General features: G+C 57.1%; 1 protein-coding gene across 7 annotated transcripts; it reads left to right on the top strand.

Annotated features, from left to right (window-relative positions):
• Nucleotides 1-2,678: 2,678 nt before the first annotated feature.
• On the top strand, nt 2,679-24,911 carry UNC13D (unc-13 homolog D). Of its 7 annotated transcripts, XM_030232191.2 has the most exons (34): nt 5,203-5,292; nt 6,545-6,608; nt 9,528-9,649; nt 11,774-11,806; nt 12,037-12,144; nt 12,803-12,862; nt 13,079-13,145; nt 13,226-13,403; nt 13,532-13,576; nt 13,951-14,019; nt 14,204-14,273; nt 14,624-14,728; nt 15,009-15,101; nt 15,343-15,446; nt 15,627-15,744; nt 16,251-16,375; nt 16,619-16,709; nt 16,980-17,036; nt 17,123-17,220; nt 17,455-17,506; nt 17,798-17,928; nt 18,170-18,290; nt 18,855-18,995; nt 19,156-19,254; nt 19,619-19,825; nt 19,996-20,064; nt 20,357-20,436; nt 20,668-20,773; nt 20,848-20,919; nt 21,081-21,164; nt 21,445-21,565; nt 22,145-22,268; nt 23,956-24,161; nt 24,244-24,911. In XM_030232191.2, exons 3-34 carry the CDS (start codon nt 9,593-9,595, stop codon nt 24,345-24,347), a joined length of 3,195 nt encoding a protein of 1,064 aa, XP_030088051.2. In that variant the 5' UTR covers nt 5,203-5,292; nt 6,545-6,608; nt 9,528-9,592; the 3' UTR covers nt 24,348-24,911. The 7 variants fall into 7 exon arrangements, with proteins under 7 accessions (XP_030088052.2, XP_009092689.3, XP_030088051.2 ...); XM_018919079.3 differs by lacking the exon at nt 9,528-9,649 and having other exon boundaries at nt 5,204-5,292; XM_050981550.1 differs by lacking the exons at nt 5,203-5,292; nt 6,545-6,608 and adding an exon at nt 9,018-9,120 and having other exon boundaries at nt 9,390-9,649.
• Nucleotides 24,912-26,837: the final 1,926 nt, after the last annotated feature.

The following is a 26,837-nucleotide window of genomic DNA, read 5'->3' as shown; positions in this document are numbered from 1 at the left end:
TTGTGCCTAGTGAGGTCGGAGCTGTCTCAGGTGAGGTCCCCCTGTGCTCCTGTCCCTGGAAAAGCTGGGAGCTGTGCTCCAGCAGCAGTGCCAGGGCTGATCCTGCCTCTGAGCTGAACCAGGTGTGTCAGTCTCACGTGGCAAGGCAGGACAGGAGGTTTCCATGTGGGATCAGTTCCAAGTCAGTCCCCCAGCTCACACTGACACCTGTCAAACAGGAGGTACCCAGGAGCTGCTCTCCACAGATCATCCAAACCTCGCTTGGTTTCATTCCTCTTCCCAGCAGCTGCTGTGGCTGCCTTCATTCTCTTGAATTCCCTGGCCAGCCAGCAGGGACATCTCCCACATTTTTACATCCCTTTTGCCTCTGACATCCTCCCACATGGCTCTTTGACTGCACATTAAGCCTGGCTGAGCTACTTGTGTTTGTTTTCTGTGGAAGAGGTGGCTGAAGGAGGAAAGAATTTTGATAGAGTTTTTGCAGTCCAGTAGGAGCTGAATAAATTCTGATTTGTGAATTAAATTACTTCAAATCAAGGTTTCCCCTGTCACATCTGTCCAACTCTAAAATGGTACTGAAGCCTTTCTGTTCTGGCTCATTCCCAGTTACCTTCTACTCAGACAGAATCCTAGAAAACACAGATTGCATGAACTTTCCAGAGTTCTTGCCCAGCCCCCCTCTCTGTGCAGTTCTTAGGCTAACAATCGGAACAAATCCATGAGGTTCTTTTAAAACCTTTCCTCAGCTAAGTGTGCTCGAGAGAGAAATATTTAGATATCTGCTCCCATGGGAACTCGGCTCCATGGTTTGAGCTGAGTCACTTCCCTTAGAGTGGCAAGACCTCCACAGACACCATGAGGTTTCTCTCTGGCAAAAGGGAAATACACTCAAAGGATGAGTCAGGCTGGAATAAATGAAATATTCCCTAGCACGGGTGTCAGTGGGCTAAATCTGGAAGCTGTGGGCTTTCTGCACTGGATTGAGGTTGAATGTTCCCATTCCCCCAGGCTGGAGCTGGGCACGGTCAGTGCGGAGGGGAGGAGGAGCAAGCCAAAACAAGAGGTTGGGCGTGGTCTCGCTGTGTTTGGAGTGTGCTGGCGGGAAGTGAAGCACGGTCTGGGAGTGCTGGGCAGATCGCACAGCCAGCAAGGCTCGGGCAGGTATTGCGCTGAGTGGAGCAGCACGATTTGGGAATCCTGATTTGTGCGTGCTGGTGAAAATCCCTGCCACAGCACCCAAATCTGGCTTTGGTACTCAGCACTCCCTGCCATCCCCCGATGGAAACTGGGAGCTGTTCCCTGCTTGGGAACAGGGAGGGTAGAAGGGTCACCAGTCCTGCTGCCCACACAGAACGTTTCAAATATTAAAGCAGAGACATGAAAATTGAAGTCTGCTGCTGCTCGGGAAGTCGTGTGGGAGTAGGGCAGGAGGAAATGTTCACTGACACGTCTCCAGGTTTGGTCCCTGCCTCAATGATTAACTGGCTGTGCAGCAGGAGGCTGCCATGTGACACCAGATTGGTACCATTAAACCCCAACAGTTGGCTGCTGTTATACTACTGAAGGAAGAGAGCAGGCACAGGGAACAATTATGGTTGGATTCTTTGACAGAGGCAGATTTTTCCACCACCACCTACAGCTGTCTCTTTGATGTCACTTGGGCTCTTCACTGAGAAGTCTCTCCCAGCCCCTGATGCTGGGAAATGCAGCTGCTTCCCTCCTCTGGGGACTGTGGGGTAACTGGGTATTTCCAAAGTGCTTTGAGGTCTTGTGCAAAGAAGTGTTGCTGCAGGAACCGCAGGTGCTGCTGACAGATTTCCTGCTGTCAGCCCTGAAATCCTGGTGCTGGCCCTGGGGGCTGGGGAAGTTCTTTACCTTGGAAGGATTAGCCCATCCTTAGGGATTAAGGATCCTTACCCTGGAAGGATTGCTCCATCCTGTGTGTGCTTGCCTGGGGTTGGCTCCAGACAAAGGAAGAAACAGAGTCCTCCTCTTCCTCCATACCATTCCGCCCAGGTTTTACCTCAAATGCTCCAGCTTCATGCATTAACTTCTTCCTTCTGGGGGGATGCACTAAGGGAGTGGGGTTAAGCCCACCTGGCCAGCACCTCCCTGTCCTGTGTGTGCCTTCCTTTGGAGATCATGAGGACTTCCCACCACTCTCAGAGCTGTAGATGCTCAAACTGCCTCAGCCACATGATGGACACTGATTTATCAGCTCTGCTCACAGCACTGTCTCCCTTTGCAAACACGGCTGGAGGTGGCAGGAGGTGTGGGGTGAAGTTTGGATCCAGCTGCTCCTAGAGCATGCAGGAGCAGAGCCAGCCCTTGCCAGTGAGCAGCTCCTGTTGCATCACAGGCACCACCACCTGTTAGGAACTGCCAGGGGTGTGTTGGAGGTGAGTTTTGCCAAGGCAAGCTGTGATCAGGAGGAGTTTCAGGTTAAAGCTGCACAAAAAAGTGAGGTTTGTGGGTGGGGACGGAACGCTGAGATGTGCAGGGTGAGGATCTTTATTTCAGTCAAGGCTCTCTCTGCAGCCACAGCAGGTGTTACTCACCTGTCTGCCCTCTAGAGTGAGTCAGCTCCAAGAGAGTGGAACCAGTATTTCAGCCCCCTCCTTGCTCAAGGGCTGGCCCTGTGCCACCGGGAGAGGCCCCAGTGGGACATGAAGTGCCCCACGTCACGGGGAGCAGGAGCAGGGACTTGTACCTGCTGCTGGTGGCTGCTGGATCTCACCCCTCAGGGTGCAAACAGACCTGGATCCCTCCCTGCTGGGTCCTCCCAGCCCACCTGCCATTCCCTACACAATTCCTATGGTTTCTGGACGCTGGAGCAAAAGGTATCAGCTTGGCTCCATTTACCAGCCCAGCTCAGCAAATCCTGTCTTTCTAAACTTTTCCTTTCCCTCGCTCAAGTTGTGTCTCCTCTTCCTCCTTTTCCATGTACTTTGCTCTTTGAGGGCTGGGCTCTGGCCGGGACACAGTGGCACAGACTGACTGCAGGAATATTCCATATTTTGGTGTGTCCCTCTGGAATGTGGGGGCGGTGGGAGGGGTTGTCCTGAGCCTCCTCCCATCACAAGCATGTAGCTTTACGGAGCTTGCTGGGCTCCTCTGCAGCTTTGGCAAGTGTGTGGGAGAATTGTTGGTGGAAAAGCCATGGGGAGAATGCTCTGTGCTGGAATTGGTCAGTAATTTGCTATTTGTGCTCCAGAATAGCCTGGTTAATGGGCACCATGGGGGCATGGAGGTACCTGGGTGTCTTGGTTTGAACAGGGAGGTGTCTGCTAAGGAAGGCAGGAGCCTCCCTTGAAATGGAAAATGTAAACTCCCTCCCTCTCAATTATTATAATTTTGAAATGAAGGGCCTCTCAGGCAGAGATATGGGAGTAGGAATAACAGTTCTGTACTAGGAAAATTAAAAATACAAATGCAACGGTACAAAAAGGAAAACAAACCACTGCCAGAGTCAGAGCAGGAACTGCCCTGTGTGTCAGGGTGGTGGCACAGTCCCATCCCAGGGGGGCTCAGGGTGGTGGCACAGTCCCATCCCAGGGGTCTCAGGGTGGTGGCACAGTCCCATCCCAGGGGGGCTCAGGGTGGTGGCACAGTCCCATCCCAGGGGGGCTCAGGGTGGTGGCACAGTCCCATCCCAGGGGTCTCAGGGTGGTGGCACAGTCCCATCCCAGGGGGGCTCAGGGAGGTGGCACAGTGCCATCCCAGGGGGGCTCAGGGAGGTGGCACAGTGCCATCCCAGGGGGGCTCAGGGTGGTGGCACAGTCCCATCCCAGGGGGGCTCAGGGTGGTGGCACAGTCCCATCCCAGGGGGGCTCAGGGTGGTGGCACAGTCCCATCCCAGGGGGGCTCAGCCCTCCTGCAGTGCCAGCTGTGGCTCTGCTGGAGCAGGGATCCTGCACAAGGGGGGAGTTTTCCTCTGGAGCTCCAGGGCTGCTGGAGATGGGCCTGCTCTCCCTCTGGGAATGCAGGGCAGCAGAAAGCTGCTCCTCTGGGAATGCAGGGGGCAAAGGCTGCTGGGCTGTTCCCAGGGCAGATTGGATCCAGGTAGGAATGCTTGGCTCCTCCCCTGGGCAGAGCATCTCCCCATGGGATGGTGGAATTGGATCAGCCCTGCAGGGACACTCACTGGGCATGGACAGCAGAGATCTCCTGGAGGGAGGGCTGGGTGTGGGAGAGATAAAGAAAAAACTGCCCAGTGAACAGAAGAAAACTGCCCCAGCTCTGACAGATGGCAATAGAATACACACTTCCACTAACATATTTCATCCTAAGACACTGGGTGTCAGCCCCGGGTTCTTTCACTTTGACAAGCATCCCCCTGCTCCCTCCTCAGCTCAGGCACACACTGTAGGTCCTGCTGCTCTCAAATCAGCCCCCAAATTGGCTTTGAACCAGCTAATAAACCAGCAAATACATTTGCTTTGAAATGTGTTCCCCATTCTCTGTCCCTGCAGTAAGGGGATGATAAATCCAGTGTCTGAAATCGAATTATCTCACTGGGAGAGGGAAGTGGAGGACAGCACATGACTGTGATGGTGAAAACATTTTAAAGTGGTCACAAGGTGCTGTGAGGCAAATGAGAGACATCCAGGTCTACACATGAAGTCTGTGACTTTCTCAGAGTCATCCTTGTATGTCCCTGCTGGCAGCTCTTGTGCCAAACCTCTGCTCCTGCACAGGCAAGGGGAACAGAGCTTTCACAACTGCCCTGTTGTGTGTGGGCGGCTGGAAGTCCCCTTTGCTCTTCCCAGAGGGATGGAGTTTGCCCTGACATCCTTCTAAGATGTCCCAAGTGAGGTGGGAAGTACTGTGTGCTCCCCACTTCCTTCCCAGGTGCCACCAGATTTTGTGAGGTGCCCCCAAAGTGCTGAGGAGAGCCTGTGGCAGGGGAGAAGTGGCGTCAGGGCAGGAGTAACTGGAGGGCCCCACAGGAAACAGGGAGGGGGGACTGACATCCCTCCTGGACATGGAATCCTTGGCCCCACAGCACTCAGTGGGTCCCAGGAGATACCTCACCTGGGCAGCCCCAAAGAGGGCAAACAGGGATGTCTCTCATTGTGAAACACCTTCCCCTCCTCTGCCCTGCCTGGTGCCTGCACTCTCCCCTTTGCCAAAGCCTGGCAGGCGCCCCTGGGTTCTGCAGAGTCATCAGACCCCGTGCTCGAAGGAGAAGTGAGGGAGGGACATGTTGAAATCAGTTTTTTGACTATTTGCCCATTTCCATCCAAGAGATAAGAGTGAGGCCAGGCTGCGGCTTCAGGATCAAGTCAGGAGGTAGGAGATAAACTACTGTTAATGCTGGGGGAAGGTTCTTTCCTAGCAGGTTTGCCTTTGAGGGGAAGATTATTTCCTATAAAGAAGGTGATGATGCCTGTTGTTTGGAGATCTGTTTTCTCAGCAGCTCTTATAACCCCATTCACAAGTGAGCTGTGGACTTTAGTTATACTGGGGACAGGTATAAATGGGTTTCCTTTAGGATGACTTGTTTTTAAAAGGAGTGTGAGGCTTCACTCCACATTGTGCATATATATGTTGGTTATTTTGGGAGGCAGACTGACAGCATGGGAAGCAGGGGCTGTTTTGGGGAATGCCAACCCCTCCCTTTGGAAAGTCCTACCTTGGATGTCTGGGATGTTTTGCTAATTGTCTGCCAGGGTGGGGAATGGAGTTCATCAGGATTATCTCTACTAACCAGAAATCCTCACTCATTCTGGAGCTGCTTTTAGGGCTTCTCTTATTGTTTCCTGGACAAGGAGTAACTCGAGGTGCAAATATTGGAGCTCAGGGATTTTTGTCACTGGTATTTTGTGGAACAGGAGCCTGCTGGTAAAACCCAGGGGAAAAAGGATATTTGCTGCTTTGGAGACCTGATCACCAGACAGCTCTCCTCTGGCACCCAGAGGCTCAAATCCATGGATCCCTGCACAGAGTCCTTCCCAAGGACCCTGGGAGCTGTGTGCTCCCACCCTGCTGGGCTGTGCCTGAGCATTTCCAGAGGGCATTGCAAACCAGCACAGTGCCCAGCTGGGGAAAGTGCTTTTAAACAGACTTCCACACTGCAGCTGAACTTTTGCTTTCTAAAGCCTGCACAACCTCAGCCCAGCCACCAGCTCCTGGCTGGAGGGTCACTGCCTGATGTTTAGCAATAGTCATGACTGGATTTTACTTCTCCAGTGTTACAAGGAGGAGAGAATGGATTTGAGGATTGACTAAACTCTTTCAGGTGTTCTCTCTGTGCTGGTTGAGGCAAGAGACATCCTGACTGCTGTTATTTTTTGTTGGCAAGAGCAGTGAAAGGAATGAGCAGCTCAAGGATGCTGAGTGTATGTCCTGCCTTTACCTCTGGGATTGCTGTTTACAGGGCCAGATTTTGCTTTTGCAATCAAAGCTAAAAGCAAAGATGACAGCAATGGTTTCCAAAGGCCATTATGCACTTTTCTCTAGCTCCCACTAACAACATTTTGCAAGGGAGCACAGAGCTGATGTCACAGATCAATCAACTGCATTTGTGTGTGTCATGGGACAGGAATCAGCTTCTCCACCACATCCCCCCATCAGCAGGGAGGAGATGCTTTGAAGCTTTGCCCAAGGTGAGCCAATAGAAAAAGGCTGGATAAAGCCAAGGCTGGGACTGGCAGGGCTGGGTAAGCACCTCTGAGCAGCTCTGACAGCAAAGGGAAGGGGCATCCTCGGCAGGTGTGGGGTGAGGAGGTGGCTCCAGTGCCAGACTGGGGAGTGCACAAAGAAGGGCTTCTGACAGGGGAGAGAGCAGAAGTGTAACAAGCAGTTTTTTTCAGACCTCAGGGGACAAGGCTGAAAAATCTCAGGAGTGCATTTCAGCTTTTGGGTGTCTCACTGTATCTCTGGATTTTTGTTCTGTTGACATCCCCCTAGTCCTGGAAATTCACTGTTTTTATGCTGTGCAGCCCCTCTTGGCCCCAGTCCTGTGCTGGCTGTCCTGGATAAAGAAAATCTGCCTCCCACATCAACTCCCTGCCTCTCCTCTCAGCCCTTTCTCCATGTCCTGGTTGGTCCCACAACTTCAGGGAACCCCTTTTGCCATTAACCTGCTCTTACAGGGTTCCAGGGCAAAGGGAGGCTGTGTCTCTCTTAAAGCAATTGAAAGAGTGCAACCTGCCTCAATTAAAGGACTGGATGAGTGCAAGGCTAGAAGGGACTGGCTGCCTGCCCTCATCCTCTGGCAGGGCTGCTGCTGCCAGCATCCTCCTGCAGCTCTGCTTGGAGCCAGCTTGCTGTGGGGCTGTGTGCTGATGGACTCTGAGTCCTTCTCTGCTGTTGAGGAGACAAACTTTCCAGTGCAGTTTCCATGGTCATGGTTTCCTGTTTGGGTTCAGCACAAATCCCTGAGTGCCTGCACAGTACCACTGATCCCAGTGTGGAGCCACTGCCATCTGGGTTACATCTGAGACATCATTTTTTATGGCTTTTGGGCCAGAAAGGTGCAGGGAAGAGAAAACCTTCCTGTGGGTAGTCACTGCCCTGCTGCACAGGGCCTGTGGCTCCTCAGTGACACCAAACCCCAGCGGTGACACTGAGCACAGGCTGATGTCCTTGTCCTTCCCTGGGCTCTGGGCCTGGCCTCTGAGCAGCAAATGCTTGTGCAGCTCAACAGCTCCTCCAAAGCCCAGGAGCTGTGCCTGTAGACCCAACACAGCCAGGAGCAAACTGTCTCTGCTCCTGGCCATCTCCTGGTGCCCAGCCAAGCCTTCCCCCACCCAGTTTGTTATCAGTGAGAGCATCCTGATAGGGATCTGCCAGGGGAGGGCAACTGCCTGGCAAGCTGCAGCCTGATAAAGTATTTACAAGAATGAAAGCTCACGGTAAAGAACAAGCTTTTCACATAATTTCTTTCTCCTTTTTTCTCAGTAACTAGCTCTTTCTGGATAGCCCATTTGGGAAAAGGTCACAGGCCCTTTCTGAGTGCTGTTCTTGGCTCTTTACTGCGTCTGTTCTCAGCCCAACCTTGTGCAACTCTCCTGGGTGTTGCAAGAACTTCTCATCCTGCAGCTTTTGCATGGGGTTTCAAATCCCCCATCCCCCGGGTTGAAGACACCCTCTACTTTCTGCCAGGTCCCTGCCTCTGCTCTCAGGGCATGAAGGACCCCAAAAACGCATCAGAGCCCAGATCCTTCATGCTGCCTTCACTAATCCTCTCCATCACCTCCTTCCCCTGCTGGGCTTTGCCTTCTCAGGACTATTTCTCTCCACTTGTATTGCAATGCTGCAAGGGCCCCGACAAAGGAGGAATGATGAGGAGGACTCCATTGATCTCAGAAGGCTAATTAATTACCTTATTATACTATATTATTCTATACATCTAAAACTGAATCTGCCAAGCACTCAGCCCTGCTCACACTGCACAGAATCTCGTGACTGTCACCAAACAGTCCCCACACACACACCTGGCCCTGACAGGCCAAGGAAACAAAACACCACCACTGTGGGTAAACAATCTCCACATTGCATTCCTCTTTTGCACAAACACAGGCACAGCAAATGACAAGAATTGTGTTTTCTTTCTCTGATGTTCAGAGAATGTGAAACCCAGAAATATTCTTGGGCAGAATTGTGCCTTGCTTTTCTCTGTGGAGAGAAATGTGGGGTTACACATTTGCTCCCAGTTCCTTGCTTATAAGTGATAGCAGAGACCTTCCTTTCGCTCCCGGGCGGTGTGTGCCCCACGGCCGGGGAGGCTGGGAAGCAGGGCTGGGGGCTGGGGAGCAGGGCTGGGGGCTGAGGAGCAGGGCTGGGGGCTGAGGAGCAGGGCTGGGGGCTGAGGAGCAGGGCTGGGGGCTGAGGAGCAGGGCTGGGGAGCAGAGCTGGGGGCTGAGGAGCAGGGCTGGGGAGCAGAGCTGGGGGCTAAGGAGCAGGGCTGGGGCTGAGGAGCAGGGCTGGGGGCTGAGGAGCAGGGCTGGGGGCTGAGGAGCAGGGCTGGGGGCTGAGGAGCAGGGCTGGGAGCAGGGCTGGGGGCTGAGGAGCAGGGCTGGGGGCTGAGGAGCAGGGCTGGGAGCAGGGCTGGGGGTGCTGAGGAGCAGGGCTGGGAGCAGGGCTGAGGGTGCTGAGGAGCAGGGCTGGGAGCAGGTCTGGGGGTGCTGAGGAGCAGGGCTGGGAGCAGGTCTGGGTGTGCTGAGGAGCAGGGCTGGGTACAGGGCTGAGGGTGCTGAGGAGCAGGGCTGGGTGCAGGGCCGGGGGTCTGGGGAGCAGGGCTGGGAGAAGGGCTGAGGGTGCTGGGGAGCAGGGCTGGGAGAAGGGCTGAGGGTGCTGAGGAGCAGGGCTGGGTACAGGGCTGAGGTGCTGGGGAGCAGGGCCGGGAGCAGGGCTGGGGGGCTGGGGAGCAGGGCGGGGAGCAGGGCTGAGGTGCTGGGGAGCAGGGCCGGGAGGGGTGCCTGCGAGGAGCCCAGGGAGCTCTGCGAGGAGCCCCGAGCTCGTTTCCGCTCAGTTAAAATGGCCACGCTCTGATAAGGGCTGTGGTTTCCTCCTCTGAGCAGCGAGCAGGGGGAGGCCACAGCTGCAGGCAGAGCTGCAGTTCTGCCCCACGCTCAGTCTGCCCCAGATGGATCCTGCTGGCCAGAGCCCCCCGGGGACCCTCCCCGGGGAGGAGAGCCCCGAGGTAGGTGGGTTTGAGCCCAGGGGATGATGGGGAGATGTTTGAGGTGTGATGGAGGCAGGCAGGTCAGGGTGGCTGTGCCCAGGGGACCCTGGGGGCAGCACTGGGTGCTGAGGCTGTAAAGGGGGATGGGGGAAAAGAGGGGGAAAAGGGACCAAGGCCTGGGTGTGACAGAGGGAGGAGGGTAACATACCCCAGGGCACCCCAGGATGAGTATGGGGTCAGCTGCAGCTCTGTGCCCTATTTGAGGGTCCCTCTGAGCCCCTCTGGGCTCTGTGCTGCCACAGCTGCCCCCACGCTCTGCTCCAGGCCATCCCAAAGTGACCGACTCCCTGTGGGTCCCCCTGTCTGTGTGTCTTTCCCCATGAGATCGGAGCCACAGCTCTGCCCGGTGCCGCCGGGAGCACGAGGGCACAATGCCCCACACTGGGCTCCTGGGATGGTCTGTCCTGTGGCTGTCCCCCTCTCAGGGACTTGTCCCCCCTCCCAAGCACCCCTGTCCCTGCTACCTCCCCACTGCTGCAGCTGCTGGGGTGGGCTGATGCTGGGGGCTGGATCCAGACCTGGATTTAAGCAACACTACTGGATTTGAGCTGGGCTCTTGGCATGAGGATTAGCAACAGTAAACACATCCTGGTGGCTCAGCTCAGCTTTAGCTTAGCCAGTCCCGTGTGCACATGGGAGCAAGGAGCAGATCCAGCTGCCACTGTGTCTGGGCAGAACGGAACAGCAGGGAGCTGTCCCAAAATCCAGCAGGGATTCCTCCCCCTGCCCTCCTGGGCTACCCCACTGCTGGGCAAGGAACAGATGCTTGTGTCTTGCTGATAATAAATAACAGCAGCAGAGAAATAAAGTCCTTTTTCTGTCCCCTCTGTATTTGTGACCTTGCAATGGGGCAGCACTGACTGTGAGGATGCTGAAAGGTTTGGGATGGGGCCATGCCCCCGTGCCTTGGCACAGGCAGGACAGTGCCAGCAGCAGAAGAAGGTGCATGGAACCTGGGCAGGGGCAGGCTGGCACCTCCTAAGTGCAACAGGACCCCTTTCACAGGGGTCTGAGCCACCAAAGCCTCCAGCAGCCACCAGTGCATACAAGGAGGGATGTGCAGGCAGGTGGGAGAGAAGCAGCTCAAGGGTTAAACTTGCCAGGGCTGGAAGGGTTGAATTCAGTCCAGATGGCCGGGGGATTATGCCAGCCCTAGATTTGCCATAAGCAAATGTTAATGTTCAAGCTCAGGGTTGGTTTGTTTTTTTCTCTTAGGGGTTCCTAAGGTCACTTTGGGGCCTGGGCTGACCCACAGGGAGGATTTGTCCGTCCGTCCATCCATCCATCCATCCATCCATCCATCCATCCATCCATCCATCCATCCATCCATCCATCCATCCATCCCCACCAGCCCTGCATGAGCAGGTGCTGGGATCATGCTCTGCAAACGCTCCTCAGCCCAGAAAAGCCCAAACTCATTTTAAAGATTCTGTTGCATTTTTTGGTGTGACCCCCTTGTAGTCCCAGAAGCTCCAGTGCCAGGACCTGTGACAGATGGCACAGGGACACCAGTTCCCTTCCTCTGGCAGTGCCATCACTCGGATTTAATTCCTGTTTGCAAAGTCAGTGCTGTCCTGTCCCTTCAAGTGGGGGATGAGCAGTGCTCCCTTGCAGCTGTCAGAGATTTGTAGCAGTGCACCAAATCCTGGTGGCTTTTGGCATCTCCTTGCCCAGCCTGGAGCTCCTCACTGTGCTCTCGCCCCCTGCCCTGTCCCTCAGCTGCTCTGCTCTCCAGCCTGGTGCTGCTGGAGCGAGTGGCTCTGGGGGTGACAGGTCGGTGGTTGGCTTTTAAAGCCTCCTGGGGGTCCCCCCAAGCTGCTGTTGCCACCCTCTCAGCCCCCTCCTCAATTAATGGGACTTGGGGGTGAAGCCCCCCATGCTGACCTGCTGGTGGGTGATGGGGGACATTGTCCCTTGACCATGGGGTGTCTGTGGGGTGTCACAGCATCCTTTGGGACATCCCACTCTCATGTGCTGTGGTTGATGCCACCCCACCCTGGCTGCCCTGCCCTGTCTGGCTACGACTTCCTCCTCAAACCATGCCCTTGATGGGAAACCTCTCTGCTCCTCTTCTCTCCCCAGATGGATCTGTCCCACCGGTTCTCCAAGGAAGAGGTATGAGTGTGGCCCCACTGTGATGTCTCTTGGTGGCACTGGAGGGGGTGGCAGTGCTGCAGGGGCTTGGGGACGTGGCCGAGATCCCCAGGGACAGCAGATGGAGGGCTGGATGCAAGGGGTGGCAGGGCCTGGCACGGAGCTTGGGGAGCTGTGAGGAGGAAATCCTGCTGATCCTGGGGGATCCCTGCTGGCTGTCCCCACATGAGGTGTCAGCACTGTCCCCACAGCTGGCCCTGCTCTACGAGGAGGTTCTCTACACCATCCGGCACCGCCTGGGCAAGCCCGAGCAGCAGCACATCGGGGACTCCCAGGAGCTCTACTCCTACGTGCAGAAGGTGCATCCCCTTCCTGACAGGGTCCCCAAAACCTGTCCCCTGACAAGTGCATCCTCCCAGCTACAGGGTGGTAGGGGTCTGTTATGCCCCAAGCTCACTCAGTGAGTTTTTAAAGGGGCTTTGATTTACTCTGATGGTTCACAGGAGACCACAAAATTCTCAGGATGCTGAATAACAAATTTTTACTTGCAAACTTGAGAATATTAATGTTGAATAAGGTTGGGCTTTCCATGTGCCAGGGGCTTGGGCTGGACCAGAGGCTTGAGGGACCAGGATGTGGAAGTGCCCCATCCCAGCTGTGCAGAACTTGCCCTGACCCCCACCACACACAACTTCTCTCTGGTTGTTGGAGCCAATAATCATGAGGGTCACTCAGAGGGAGCTTTTAACAAGCACCATGAAAGATGTAGCAGCAGCATCCAGCTGGAGGGCTGGGAGCATCCTGTGTCTGGGAAATATTAGCCCTGGGGAGAAGTGTTTATCTTAGGCTGGGGATGGTGGGAAGAAGGCTTTGCCTCAAGAGCTTCCTGCTGGACTCAGCCACTCTCCTCTCCCCTTGGGCTGCTGCTGGCTCCCAGGGAGCAGAGGGAGGCCCCTGGCTGCTCTCCAGGCCCTGTTAACAGGGCAGCATCCATCACCAGCCCCAATATCCACACAGGCTTTTGGCATGAACGCGGAGGAGCACGGTGTCATCATGCAGCAGGTCATGGAGCTGGAGGTACAGTGTCCCCAGTGTGCAGCTGGGGTGGTGCTGGGGGGCTCCAGTGCCTCTGAGCCCCTGTGACAGGGACTTGGGGTGCCCTGGGGTTGTCACTGCTTGGGTGGGAGCTGATGGCAAGGTCCTGCTCTAGCCCCACTCTTCCATGAAGGGTTAATCCTTCCTCTCAGGGTTGGTGACCCCCCCCCCCCAATATCTGTTTATTCATTTTTCCAGAGCCCCATTTACTGCCTGAAAGCTACTGTGAAGGAAGCCAAGGGAATTTTGGGTAAAGATGTCAGTGGTAAGTGAGGGGTGGGTGTCCTGTGGGAAGAGGGGCAGCTGCTGCTCCCGAGGGGAATTCCCAGAGCTCTGCCCCTGCAGGGCTCAGTGACCCATACTGCCTGCTGGGCATCGAGGCCAGGAGCCAGGAGCCAGCCCATCCCGACCACAAGAAGAGGATGAAGGCTGTGGTCAAAGATCTCATCCCCGAAGACCAAATCCATCGCACCCAAGTCATAAACCAGACCCTCAGCCCAGTGTGGAACGAGACCTTCATCCTGTAATCCACCCCCACCCCTTGACTCTGCTCTCTGGGGAGGTGCAGGGCATGGCCAGGGCCCTTGGCTGGGGATGGGGGTTCACCACTCCTGTGTTACTCGAGTAACAACATCCCCTGGTGCCTTGCAGGGAGTTTAAAGATGTGGAGACAGCCAGCTTCCACCTGGACATGTGGTGAGTGACAGCATCCCCATGAGCCTAGGCCCCTGCCCGAGGGGTTGCTGCCTCCTGGGATTCAATCTGCAACTTTTTTTAAGGCCCTGAAGTCAGCTGGGAACCCCTTTCCCATCACTTTCCTGCTCAGTGCAGGATGTGACCTGTGCCAGCCCACCTGGCTGTGCCCTGGCAGGGCCGGTCCTAAGCTCAGGTTTAATTTATGGAGACTCATGTGCTCGCAGATTTGGGCTCAGTTTGGGGGTGGCCTCAACCCTGACACTTCCCTGCTCCTGTGCTTTCCCCTCTCCACCATCATTGCAATTCCCGGCTGTTTTTCCATCCCCTGGATTTCCCCCTCTCCCCGCCGTGGGTTTTGCCTCCTGCCCTCGCAGGGACTCGGACGTGGTGGAGTCAATGCGGCACAAGCTGGGGGAGCTGACGGACCTGCACGGCCTTAAAAGGTTGGTGCTGCTCTGGCCCCAAGGCTGCTGAGGAAAGAGGGGTGGAAAATGCTTATTTGCCTGCTGGATTTTAAAAACCGCCCCTGGAAGGGGGGAAGGAGGGCAGCAGGTCTGTGTCACCCTTCTCCACCCTGAGCACGGCTGCAGGCACCTTCCCACCCCCTCGGCCGTTTGTGCCTTTCAGGATCTTTAAAGATGCTCGCAAAGACAAAGGGCAGGACGATTTTCTGGGGAACGTGGTCGTTCGTCTGAAGGTGAGCCCCGCCGTGCCTCCCCTCCTCCGAGGGACTCCCCAGGACTTTCCCCAGTGAAACCTCCCGGGTCCGGGCAGGATCCAGGCAGGATCCGGGTGGGATCCCAGCCCCGTTGCAGCGCCCTGTGGCACACCCAGGATCCCTCTCAAAGCCACAGGCTGATGTCAGGTCCCTCCCTGTGCCGCAGTCATTCCAACACCCTCAGTCACTGCACATCCTGTGTTTCAAATCCAATACAGAATCTTCCTGCCCCATGAATGCAGTGGGATGAAGATCCCCTGGTCTCTGAACGAGATCCTTCTCCTGGGAAGGCTGCCCAGGGCTTCCCCCTTGTCCCTCTGTGCCTGCAGGACCTGTACTGCTGGAATGACCAGTGGTACCAGCTGGAGCCACGGACAGAGACCTATCCCGAGAGGGGACACTGTCACCTGCAGTTCCTACTGACACACAAGAAGGTGGGACAGGATGTGGAAAGTCCTTTCCATTGTCTTGGCAGGATGGGACAGCTGCCTGTCCCTTGGGGCTTGTCTGGGGGCCACAGGTGCCTGCCCCAGGAGCAGAGGTGCCAGCACAGGGTCTGCAGGTGTTGGACCCTGCCCTGAGCTCAGTGCCAGCACCAGGACCCTGCTCCTGGTGCACCCACAGCCCTTGGCTCTCCAGCTCTGCCTTTTGGGTCCCGTGTCCCCACTGTGACAGTGTCCCTGGTGATGTCCTCTCTACCTTGTCCCTTTGCAGAGGGCCACCACAAGCAGCCGGACACAGCCGAGCTACACCGTCCACCGCCACCTGCTGCAGCAGCTGGTGTCCCACGAGATCCTCCAGCACCAGGTACCACCAAGACTGCCACCAGCACCAGAAGCAGCCCTCCAGCAGCTGGGCTGGGGAGGCCTTCCTTTGCAGCCCACACCCCAACACACTGTGTGATGGGAATGAGGGTCAGGAGGATGCCTGGCACCTTTCTGGGGCTCCCACTCCTGCAAATACACCCCCCCCCATAGTGCTTCTCTTCCTCCTCCTCCTCATCCTGTCTTGCTCCAGGACACATTCCTCCCCCTTTCCCTCCTGGCAGTCTGGCAGCACCTCCTGGGACGGGGAGCTGAGCAGCCACGCCAGCACCGTGCTGTACCTGCATGCCACACAGAAGGATCTCTCTGACTTCCACCAGGACATGGCGTGAGTACCCCACACCCAGGGCACCCCAGGGCAGCACCTGGGGCCTTCCTGGGACCCTCTGACACAGCTGGTCTGTCCCCTGAGCTCAGGTGTTGCTCTCTGTGCCCCCGGCTGTGACTGTGGCTGGCTCTTGGGTGCCCCTTCCCCCGGGGGTTCAGCCCAGCCCTGCCTCCTCCCCAGGCAGTGGCTGGCCTACAGCAAACTCTACCAGAGCCTGGAGTTCAACAGCAGCTGCCTCCTCCACCAGATCACCAGCATCGAGTACCGCTGGATGCAGGAGCGCCTGAGGCCAGAGCAGGTGAGGGCAGAGATCAGGGAGACATGCCCCAGGCACCCAACCCTGAGCCTCTCCTCCCATAGCCCCTGGGGCAGGAGATTGTTGGGTACAGGGGTGCCAGGGTGTCTGGAGGGCATTTCCCAGTGGTTTGTTCCCCCTTTCTGTGGAGAGGCCTTTACCCTTTGCACTGACATCCCCCTCCCCCATCCCTGCCATCAGGTCAATCACAACCCCCTGCAAAACTTAAATATGACCCAATTTCTGCTTCTCCCAGCCTGTTTTCCCAGAGCATCCCTGCACCCTGCTGAGACACTGAATTTTCCATGCATAGCAATGAGGTCTAAGCACAGAGCTCAGTTCAGTCCCTCCAGGGAGAAACTACCAGAGATATCAGGATTTTTTTTCCTATCCCTGGAGGAGGCTGGAAAGGAATGGGAGCAGCAGCTCTCTCCTCTGCAGTGCCATGGTCCTGCCAGCATCTGCCTGTCACTGAGGAGGACGATGCATGTTTCCTTTCTTCTCCCCAGAAAGCAGAGCTGGCCGAGTCCTTCCAGTCCCTGCTGACCTACGGGGTCTCCCTCATCCGTAGGTTCCGCATCATTTTCCCCCTCTCTGTCCCGAGGTCCACAGAGAGGCTCCAGTCCCTGCTCAGGTGAGTGGGTCACTGGTGCCAGCTGCACGTGGGTCCTGTGGCTCAGGACAAGCCCCTGAGCTTGAACAAAACTCAGTGTGAGACCTTTCTCCCCCTTCAAGGCTGCTGTGACACTTGTCCTGTCCCATCCCTTGTCCTGGGCTCCCTGTGGGGATGCTGCTGGGAGGGGGAGGGTCTCTGAGTGGAGAGGTGCTTGTTTCTGATGGCAGGTGCTGGGATTCACTCCAGGTTCTCACTTTGCAGGGTCCTCCTCCAGATGTGCAAAACCAAAGCTTTCCATGAGCTGTGCACACCCAGCCCTGACCTCCCCCAGATGGTCTCCACAGCTCTGAAGGTACTGGGGGTCTCACCCACCCCAACCCCTGCAGGGTGGGACCCTGTTGGGTCTCCCTTTCCTTCCCCTCCTGCCCCATGCACACCTCAGCAAATCCACATGGATCACCATGGCATGGGAAATACCTGCCCCTTCAACCTGGTAGCCCCAGCCCGTGGCTCCCACCACAGGCTCTCCCCTCACCAGAGGACAGGGAGAGTGAAGGGGGTGACAGAGCTGGCTTTGCTCCTCCTGCTTCCCTGCCATCCCACCAGAACTCCTCTCTTGCAGTCAGGCACCACGGAGTGGTTCCACATGCAGAAGCAGCACCTCAAGCCCATGGTGAAGGTCAGTTCCCATCTCTGTCCTTCTGACATGATAAAGTCACCTCAGAATGTCTGAGCATCCAAAACAAGCTCTTTTTCCCTTTGCAGAGCATAGAGGAAAATAGCAAAGCCTTGTCCAAGCTCCTCCTGGAGGTGATAGAAGATCTCAAGCAGTGCCAAAAGATCTGGAATAAATTGTTCAGCACGTAAGGTTCAGTGCTTGATCTCACCCCCATCCACCTTCCCTGGGATCAAGAATGACAAGGCACTTTGATGCCTCATTCCTTGGCCCTTAGCCTCCACAGGTGGAATCTTTGGTCCCACCTCTGCCCCTTAGAGCTGTGCTGGCCTCACCCAGGACATGGCCTGGCAGGGTTTGCTGGCCTGGCTTTGCTGGGCTGGGGTTGGCAGGCTCCTGAATCCACATTTCTCTCTTGCAGCAACCTGAAGTTGAATATCTTCTCCATTGCCTACCTGGAGCTGGAGAGCCTGGTGAGCAAGCCTGGGCTGCTCTGCCCTCGCGGGACTAAGGCCTAAAGTCAGGCTGAGGTTTTTGGCCACCCTTCAGGTGGCAACTGCTTGTTGCAAGCTTGGAAGGGGAGCAAGAGAAACTCCCCCTCTATCCCTGTGTGCCCACAGAGTGACTATGGGTACTATTTGACCCAAAAAATCTCCTGAAATGCCACCCAAAAGGAAGAGGAGTCCCCTGAGCTGACCCTCACTCCAGAAGGTGCCTTCCTGGCTGGGCCTCACTGTGTCCCCCCTGGCCTTGCTCCCATCCAGGTGGCAGAGCATGTCCAGGAGCAGCTGCACAAGGTTGACAGCAGCATGTCCAGACCCACGGCTGAGAGCCTCTTTGATCTCTACAGGAAACTTCAGGAACTCTATCAGATGAAGGATTCCCTCCCAAGCAGGTATCCAACCCCAGAGGGGAGAGGTGCCAGGGGGAGTCATCCAGCAGTCAACTGAGAGGATCTCCAGATCCTTCATCACTGATTGCACAGCAGGCAGAGCAGGCTGTTGGTGCCTGGTGTCAATGGAAGCATCACCAGAGGGTTTGGGGCTGATCTCTGGGTGGGGTTGGTGTGAGAGCAGGAGGGGTGATGGTCCCGTGCCGCTGCTTTGTGGTTGGAGAACTGGTGCCTTCCTCCACAGGGATGGACCTCTGGCTCTGAGCAACTTCCACCAGTGGTTTGAGGAAGCGTTGCCCCTGTGGCTGGAGAAGGCCTACACCACCACGCTGGAGAGGGCCCAGAGAGCCATCCAGATGGACCAGGTAATGTGGTGACGAGAAATCTCCCTCCTCCCTTTGGGACACTGCAGCTGCCCTCCATGCCCTGCTGCTGGGCCTGGCTCACAGCACTGACACCACCACAGGTGCCTCTGGCAGCCCAGGAGCAGCCTGGTTCCTCTGCCAAATGCATAACAAAGTATGTGGTCCCCTGGGCCAGCTGATCCCACTCACCCTGGCCCCACACCATGTCCCTTTGTCCCTTCCCTCACTGCTCCCTGGCAGCCCATGTGATCTGAGGACCCTGCATTTGAGCCATGCTGTGAGAATCCCCTTTGCTTCCAGCCTCTCTGAAGAGGGAAGGGAAGGCAGCCGTGGGGCCACAGGCTGCTCTTAGTGGGGTCCAGCAGCACTGGGTGGGATGGAGGGAAGCAGGGAGCTCATGCTGCTCCATCCATCCTCAACTCCTTCACTCTCCAAAGTGGTTTGCGATGACATTGGGATGTAAGGAGCTGATGATGGCCAGAGAGCCCCAAAGTGAAGGAGCAGCTCTGCTCTCTGGGATGGCATCTCCCTGTTCAAGTTGTGTTTGTCTTCTCTGCCCCTCAGCTGAAGCCTTACGGGTACCACAAGCACAGCACATCCACCGTTGACCTGTCCACCTGCTATGCCCAGATTGTGACAACCTGGCAGCAGCTCAACTGGCCAGACCCTGAGAAAGCCTTCATGATCATGGTCAATCTCCTGGAGGTTTGTACAGCTGGGCACCAGCACCTGGAGTTTCCTCCTCCTCCTCTTGGGGATGTGTCTTCTTGAAGGAGCCAGAACCCCCAGTGATGGGGTTCCCTGAGCCCACAGTGGTCCCCGTCTTGCCTGGTTCACTCCTGCTGGTTTCCTCTCTGTCCTGCAGGACATGTGCAAGATCTCCCTGATGTACTGCAAGCTCATCAAGGAGAGGGCTGAGGCTCTGTCCCTGAGTGAGCAGAATGAGGGCAAGGCAGCCAACAAGGTTGGTATTGGAACCTGTCCTGGTTGCTCCAGGAAGGGCAGGATTTGGCCCTGGTTTCCTGGACAAAGAGGGAGCTGAGCTGCTGAGAACCCAGCTAATATCCCCAGTTTGGGTTCCACAGGGACCAGCTGGCCATCAAAAGCCATAATCCTGGAAAATCAGGAGGGAAATTATGTGAGCAGGGGAAGCAGGATGGGGATGGGGACACAGGTGAGGATGAAAATGAGAATCGAGATGGTGATGGAGATGGGACTAGGGATGAGGATGGAGATGGGAATGGGAATAATGATGGAGATTGCTTTGGGGATGGGGATGTTGTATGCTTCAGGGAGTGTGGACCCTGAAGCAGACCCACCTCCCCCAGCTCTGCATCGTGGTGAACAACATCAAGCAGCTCCGGCTGCTGATGCTGAAGCTGCCATCCCAGCTGGCCTGGGCCCAGCTGGAGCAGCGCACGAGGGGCATCATCGAGCCCCAGCAGATCCAGAATGCTCTGCACAACCAGCTCGACAGCACCGTGGCCTGCCTGGACCACGAGGTCCGGGACGTGGTGCAAGCCCTGGCTACCAAGGTGACCACCTGCTACTGATGCCCCCTTGGCCCTCACCTGGCCCAGAGCAGTTTCACCCAAGGTGTCTGAAGCCCATAATGCTCCTGGGATGGAGACAAGGTGGAGCTGGGCATGGGGAGGCTGCTGCAGAGGACAAAGTCTGAGTTTCTTCCGGTGTTTCTCCCTGGCAGCTGGAAAAGGGCATTGCCAGACACATCCAGGAGCTCTCATCTTCCAGTGATACCCAGAAGCCTGAGGATGTAAGTATCTGGTCCAGCCTCTCCTGGACCATCATTTTGGGCAGCCTTTGCTTGCTTGGTGGGTGCTTCTGTCACCCTCCATCACTGCTCCCTGCCCACGCCTGGGGCACAGGACACACAGTGATGGGGCCCAGAGCTCCACAGGCTTTGTTTGATGCCCATGTCAGCAGCAGAACCACAACAGGCCCAGCCTGCCTGTGTGGGAAAGACCCTCTCTGGGATCCTCCCTGGCCTGCTGTGCCATGCTGGATGCCCCCCCTGCCCTCACAAATACCCTGTCCTCTCACTGCAGTCCATCATCCCACTCATGAAGTTCCTGGAGTCCGAGCTGGAGTACCTCAATGAGCATCTGGTCCAGGAGAACTTCAGAAGGTGACCAGGGCACTTGGGATGCACTGTGGCAGAGGCCACCAAGTCCCATGGAGCTGAGGGGATGCTCCTTGGGCAGGAGCATCGCCTCAGCTCCATGGGACTTGGAGCCATCCCACTTCAGGGCTGGCAGGATAAGGCACTTCCTTCTGGGGCTTTGCAGAGCCCTTCAGCTGAAGACCATCCTCCAGCCCATCCCCTGGCTCCTGCTCACAGCCTCCCTCTCCCCTGCAGCCTCCTCACTCTCCTGTGGCACCACACCCTGTCTGTGCTCTCAGCAGCTCAGGGGCCGCAGTTGCCCTCGGTCCAGCACTGCCAGAGGCTGTTCTGTGCCCTGAAGGTACCAAGGGGAAGCAGGGGGTCCCTGGCAAGGACAGGGGTTTGGCTGGTGGCTGACAGCATCCTTGTCTCCAGAGCCTGGAGCTGTGCTTCCACGCCGAGGGCTGCGGGCTGCCGCTGGAGACCCTCCACAGTGCAGCCTTCAGGGTATGGAGATGGGATGGGGGGAGTCCCCCTGGGTTCCTGTGGGAGGAAGAGATGCCAGGGAGGACATTCCCAGGCTGTGGACCATCACAGCGTGCTTGATGAGCACCATGGGAGCACCATTCCCAGGCGTGCTTGACCATCACCTCTCCCCCTCCCCACAGACGCTGGAGACTCACCTGGCTCTCTGCTCTGCCACCAGCCGCAAACTCATCCAGAAATACTTCAGCAACAGGATCCAGCAGCAGGTAGGACTCCAGGTGCTGTTCCCAGCCCCTTCCCACATCCCACCCTTGCTTACAGGCCCTGCCTGTGGAAATGTGGAATTTCCCCTCCACCCTACCAGTCCTGGGGCTTTTGGAGTGGGTTTTGCCACAGCGTTGAGCAGGAGGGGGCTCAATGCATCCCAGAGGATTCCAGCACACCCTGGTGCCCCAGAATTCCTGCTGAGCCTCTGCTCAACCCTGTGCATCCCCTCCATGATGAGGATGAAGGACAGCGTCCTTATCCTTGTACCCCACTGCCCAGCTGGACACGAGCTCAGAGAAGTACGGGGCCGTGACCATCAAAGCTCTGTACCGGCCTTCGGAGCAGAAACTCCGCGTGGAAGTGCTCAACGCCACCAACCTCATCCCGCTGGACTCCAACGGTGGGTGTGGGTGGGCAGGGCAGCCCCAGGGTCCCCTGTCCTTGGTCCCTGGTATGCCCCAGTCAAGAGAGATGCTGGCAATGCTTGGACTCTCTCTTGATTTGCTTTTTTATCTAAGGAAGTGGATTTGGGGAAAAAGGCGGGGGGGTGGGGGGGTGGGGATTGCACTGGTTCTGGGTGGTTCAGTGGGATGTGGCAGCAGGACCAAGCAGGACACAGTGCCCACGTCCCACTGCTTGTGGCACAAGCCAGGAGCCAGGGTAGGTGGCTTTCCTTCATCATGCAAAGCAATCCCAGATAAAAAAATACGCCGGGGTGAGCAACGACCTTCTCCGAGTCCGGCTGTCGTTTGGGGAGCTCTCCAGGAGAGGTCACTGCTCCTGCAGCCACCCCGGCCGGTGGCTGTGCGGGCAGGTTCAGGGATGCTCCCGCAGCCTCCGGGAGGCCGGGCTGGGCTGGGGGTTGCGGGGAGGCTGCCCTGATCCCCCCGCAGCCCCTCCAGAGTGTCCAAGCCCCCCGGCTGGCTTCATGCCAGGGCAGAGGGGCCAGGGGAGGGGGCTGATGTCTGCACCCCACCAGGTTCCAGCGACCCCTTCGTGCAGCTCACCCTGGAGCCCCGGCACGAGTTCCCCGAGGTGGTGGCTCGGACCACCCAGTGCAAGAGGAACGAGCTGCACCCCCTCTTCGACGAAGCCTTCGACTTGTACGTAGGGGCTGACACCCACCGGGCCCCCGTCCCCACAGCCCCTCAGGGGCTGCTCCTGCTGCTCCAGGAGCTGCCGTGTGCAGGGATTTCACCCCCAGTGGGGTCCCCCAAACACCGGGGAGGGAGCGGGACTGTGTTGGACCCTGGGCTCGGAGGGGTTTGGGTCAGTGCGGGGCTGTGCTGGGCTCTGGGCTCGGAGGGGTCTGGGTCAGTGCGGGGCTGTGCTGGGCCCTGGGCTCCGATGGGTTTGGGTCAGTGCGGGGCAGTGCTGGGCTCTGGGCTCGGAGGGGTTTGGGTCAGTGCGGGGCTGTGTCGGGCTCTGGGCTCGGAGGGGTTTGGGTCAGTGTGGGACACTGCTGGGCTCTGGGCTCGGAGGGGTTTGGGGCACTGCGGGGCTCTGCCGGGCCCTGGGCTCGGAGGGGTTTGGGTCAGTGCAGGGCTGTGCTGGGAGGGGTTTGGGTCAGTGCGGGGCTCTGCCGGGCCCTGGGCTCGGAGGGGTTTGTGTCAGTGCGGGGCAGTGCTGGACGCTGGGCTAGGAGGGGTCTGGGTCAGTGCGGGGCTGTGCTGGGCCCTGGGCTCGGAGGGGTTTGGGTCAGTGCAGGGCTGTGCTGGGAGGGCTTTGGGTCAGTGCGAGGCAGTGCTGGGCCCTGGACTCGGAGGGGTCTGGGGCACTGCAGGGCTGTGCCGGGCCCTGGGCTCAGAGGGGTTTGGGTCAGTGCGGGGCTGTGCTGGGCTCTGGGCTCGGAGGGGTTTGGGTCAGCGCGGGACACTGCTGGGCCCTGGGCTCATATGGGTTTGGGACAGTGCGGGGCTGTGCTGGGCTCTGGGCTCGGAGGGGTTTGTGTCAGTGCGGGGCTGTGCTGGGCCCTGGGCTCGGAGGGGTCTGGGTCAGTGCGGGGCTGTGCTGGGCTCCTGGGCTCGGAGGGGTTCTGGGTCAGTGCGGGGCTGTGCTGGGCTCTGGGCTCGGAGGGGTTTGGGTCAGCGCGGGGCAGTGCTGGGCCCTGGGCTCGGAGGGGTTTGGGTCAGTGCGGGGCTGTGCTGGGCTCTGGGCTCGGAGGGGTTGGGGTCAGTGCGGGGCTGTGCTGGGCCCTGGGCTCGGAGGGGTTTGGGTCAGTGCGGGACACTGCTGGGCCCTGGGCTCGGAGGGGTTTGGGTCAGTGCGGGGCTGTGCTGGGCCCTGGGCTCGGAGGGGTTTGGGTCAGTGCGGGGCAGTGCTGGGCCTGGGCTCGGAGGGGTTGGGTCGTGCGGGCGTGCGGGCCTGGGCTCGGAGGGGTTTGGGTCAGTGCGGGGCAGTGCTGGGCCCTGGGCTCGAAGGGCTTTGGGACAGTGCGGGGCTGTCCTGGTCCCTGGGCTCGAAGGGGTTTGGGTCAGTGCGGGCCTGTTCTGGGCTCTGGGCTCGGAGGGGTTTGGGTCAGTGCGGGGCTGTGCTGGTCCCTGGGCTCGGAGGGGTTTGGGTCACTGCGGGGCTGTGCTGGGCTCTGGGCTTGGAGGGGTTTGGGTCAGTGCGGGGCTGTGCTGAGCCCTGGGCTCGGAGGGGTTTGGGGCACTGCAGGGCTGTGCCGGGCCCTGGGCTCCAAGGGGTTTGAGGCACTACGGGGCTGTGGCTGCCCGGGGGGCACAGACGGGCCCGAGGGGGTGGGATGTGATGCGTTGTGATGATCCCCTGTCTCCCGTGGTCATGCAGCTTGATCCCCTCCGAGAAGTGCCGGCAGGAGGGGGCCTGTCTGCTGCTGACCGTGTTTGACTATGACCTGCTGGGGTCGAACGACCTGGAGGGAGAAGCCTTCTTCCCCCTGTGCCGCCTGCCCGGCCTCGACAGTGAGGAGGACGAGGCTGACATGGGACGGGTGCCCCAGACCCGGCTCCCCCTGATGCACCCCAAGCCCATGGGTACGTGGTGCCACAGCCCCTGCAGGGCGGGGAGGGGGATGTGGGGAACATCTCCCACCATCACTGCCCTCTCCTCTGGCAGATGAGATCCTGCAGCTGCTGGAGTCCAGGAAAAGGGACAAAGAAGCTCAGGCCTTCGTTAAGGTCCGCAAGCAACGAGCCAAGCAGTCCAAGGAGACAGAGTGAGGGAGGGGCAGGAAGATGGCTCTGGAAGGGGAACTTCGGTGGTGTTGGAGCAAGAAGCATCTGCAGGGAGTGTGGGGACAGAAGGGTCCCTGTGCCTGCCCCAGCACAGCTCCCAGCACCCAGCTCACCTCCACCTTCAGGCAGCAACGCTCCCATGAGCCATGGAGGGTGGGCAGGTGGATTGGAGGGGATTTCTTTGCCTGCCTGGACTAGTAACACTACACGAGGGATGTGGAATGTGGCTGTCCCTGTCCGTCCCTCTGGAGTTTGTCACTGCCAGTGCTGCATCTCCTGGCTGTGTTCCCAGCCCTCCTGTCAGCAGCATGACTGATTCAGGCTGGGGAGAGCCATGGCCAAACCTCCCTTCATTTTTGGTTTTTCTTTAAATTTTAAAATTTCTTTTCCCCCTCATTTTCTTGTGGATAAGCCACAAAGCTGGTGCGTGGGCTGTGTGCTTTGGGGCAGTGGCCCTGTGCTGGGAGCAGCAGCACTGTGGGGTGGGACAAGGCATTTGAGGTCTGGTGGGAGCTGCTAAATTTCTCCTTTTTAAAAATGTGTACAGCTCTTGTGTCTCTTTGTTGGCTTTTTTTTTTTTTTTTTTTTCTCCACCAATTTCACTGAACTTCTGGAAGCCTGGGATCTTGCTGGAGCCTGGGCAGCAATAATGAGCATCACAGCCCTGGCAGCCAAACCAGGAGGGATTTTGGGCAGCTGACAGCCCAGGCATGGGGTGGGTGCAGGGGTGCAGGTTCCTGGCATCACTCCCAGCCTGTGCCAGGGACCTGGATCCCTCTGGAAGTGGTGGGAAACTCTGCAGGGTACGTCCATGTGGGGTGACCCAGTATGACAGTAAAAATGCCTGACAAGGCAGGTGGTTTTAACAATTTGTTGGGTATTTTGGAGCTTGTTTTCTCTGCAATTAGTACTATTATACACCTGGAACTCCCTCTACACCTACCCTGCACGGGTGGCCGTGTTTGAGCTGCAGCAGGTCTCTGGGAGCTGCCAGGGAGCAGGGAATTAAAAGCATCCCCCTCCCAGGTGCCTGAGCACCAGCTGCTCCCTCGGTGGGCAGAGCAGCCGCTGGGTCAGCTCAGGTCAAATCCTGGATGCGGGGGTGGGAAAAGAAAAAAGCTCCTTTGGTATCTGTGTGACAGAGCCCACAGCAGGAGGGATTAAGGCACTGTAGGCTCTCAAGGAAGCCATTTGCTGGCTTAGGTTTTAGTGCAGAGAAATAATATTTCAGAGCTGAGTCTGGGATTGTGGGGATGCTGTCTCGGGGTGTCATTCAGCTGGGTCCAGCACCCTGTGCCTGCACCCTGCAGCTCATCTGGGGCTGGCACCAGCTGGCAGCCACCTCACATTTTATTATGAGGTTTATTACATGAGGATGGAGGTTTAAATATGGTCTCAGCTAATTTTTAGCTATTTTTAAAAAAAAATCACTGTGTCCCACCTTGCCTTGGGCTGCCGCCAGCCAGATGTATCCCAGGGAGCAGGTGGCATGGACTGACCTGTCTTCTGGGGTTGGTTGCACAACAGCCTATTCAACTATTATTCAAGGTGTTTTAGCTTAATTTTTGCTCAGCTACAGGCAGTGGTGTGGGTCTTCTCCCACCCCAAAAGAATTCCCACCTTTTACACAGAAAGACTAATAAACCTTAATCAGTCAGAGCACAACTAACCCCACAGAGCTGGAGAACAGCCCAAACATTAAAAAATAAGGCTTGAAGCACACAAAACCAGCTCCTAGCAAATGCAAGCATGACAAAGAGGAAGAAGTTTCCATCATCATCCTCCTAATCCTGGTGAAGAACCTGACACAGGCGGATGGCCAGAACACAAGAGGGAAGGAACTGGCACTTAGGTCTACTGATTTTATTGTGTTACCAATAATCTGCAATACGAATGGGCCCATTCAGATTATTGTTGTGATTGGACTAATGGGAAGTGGTTGATGCATCTTTGAAGCATTAATTAGACCAGAACTAACAGGCAATTCTTGGATCCACAGGCCAGGTGTGTTCTTTTGGGTGCCAACACACAAAACTGTATCCACTGTGCAGGCACAGCTCACCTCCGCCCACCCTGGCTCTTCCAGGACATAAATCCATGTCCAGACCAAGAACTTGGGTGAGAAATTTTTGGATTTGCAACTTCCAAAGTGGTCTCTACCCCACCTTAACCACATTGCATTGATGTTCCCCCTTTCACCACACCTCCATCAGGAAAGTGAATTGCAACACCCCGAAAGGGAGGGGAGCTGAGAGAGAAATTATTCTCGGTTGTGTGAAAATTTGCCACAGATCTGTTGTTTTTTGATGGCTCCAAAGCCCAGATTTCTCTACCCTCCCAAGGCCCAGAGCAGAGCCCAGGGCTGCACATCCACCCGGGCACGCACACACACACGCACACACCGCTTCAGTTTGTATTTTTTTTTCTTAGCAAAAAAATAAAAATTTATTGTCGTCTAAAAAAAAAAAAATCCAT

Source organism: Serinus canaria, chromosome 18 (genome assembly GCF_022539315.1).
Source record: "Serinus canaria isolate serCan28SL12 chromosome 18, serCan2020, whole genome shotgun sequence".
NCBI classification, from domain to species: Eukaryota; Metazoa; Chordata; class Aves; order Passeriformes; family Fringillidae; genus Serinus; species Serinus canaria.
The sequence above is the reverse complement of the archived record's forward strand: the minus strand, read 5'-3'. Positions and strand labels throughout refer to the sequence as shown.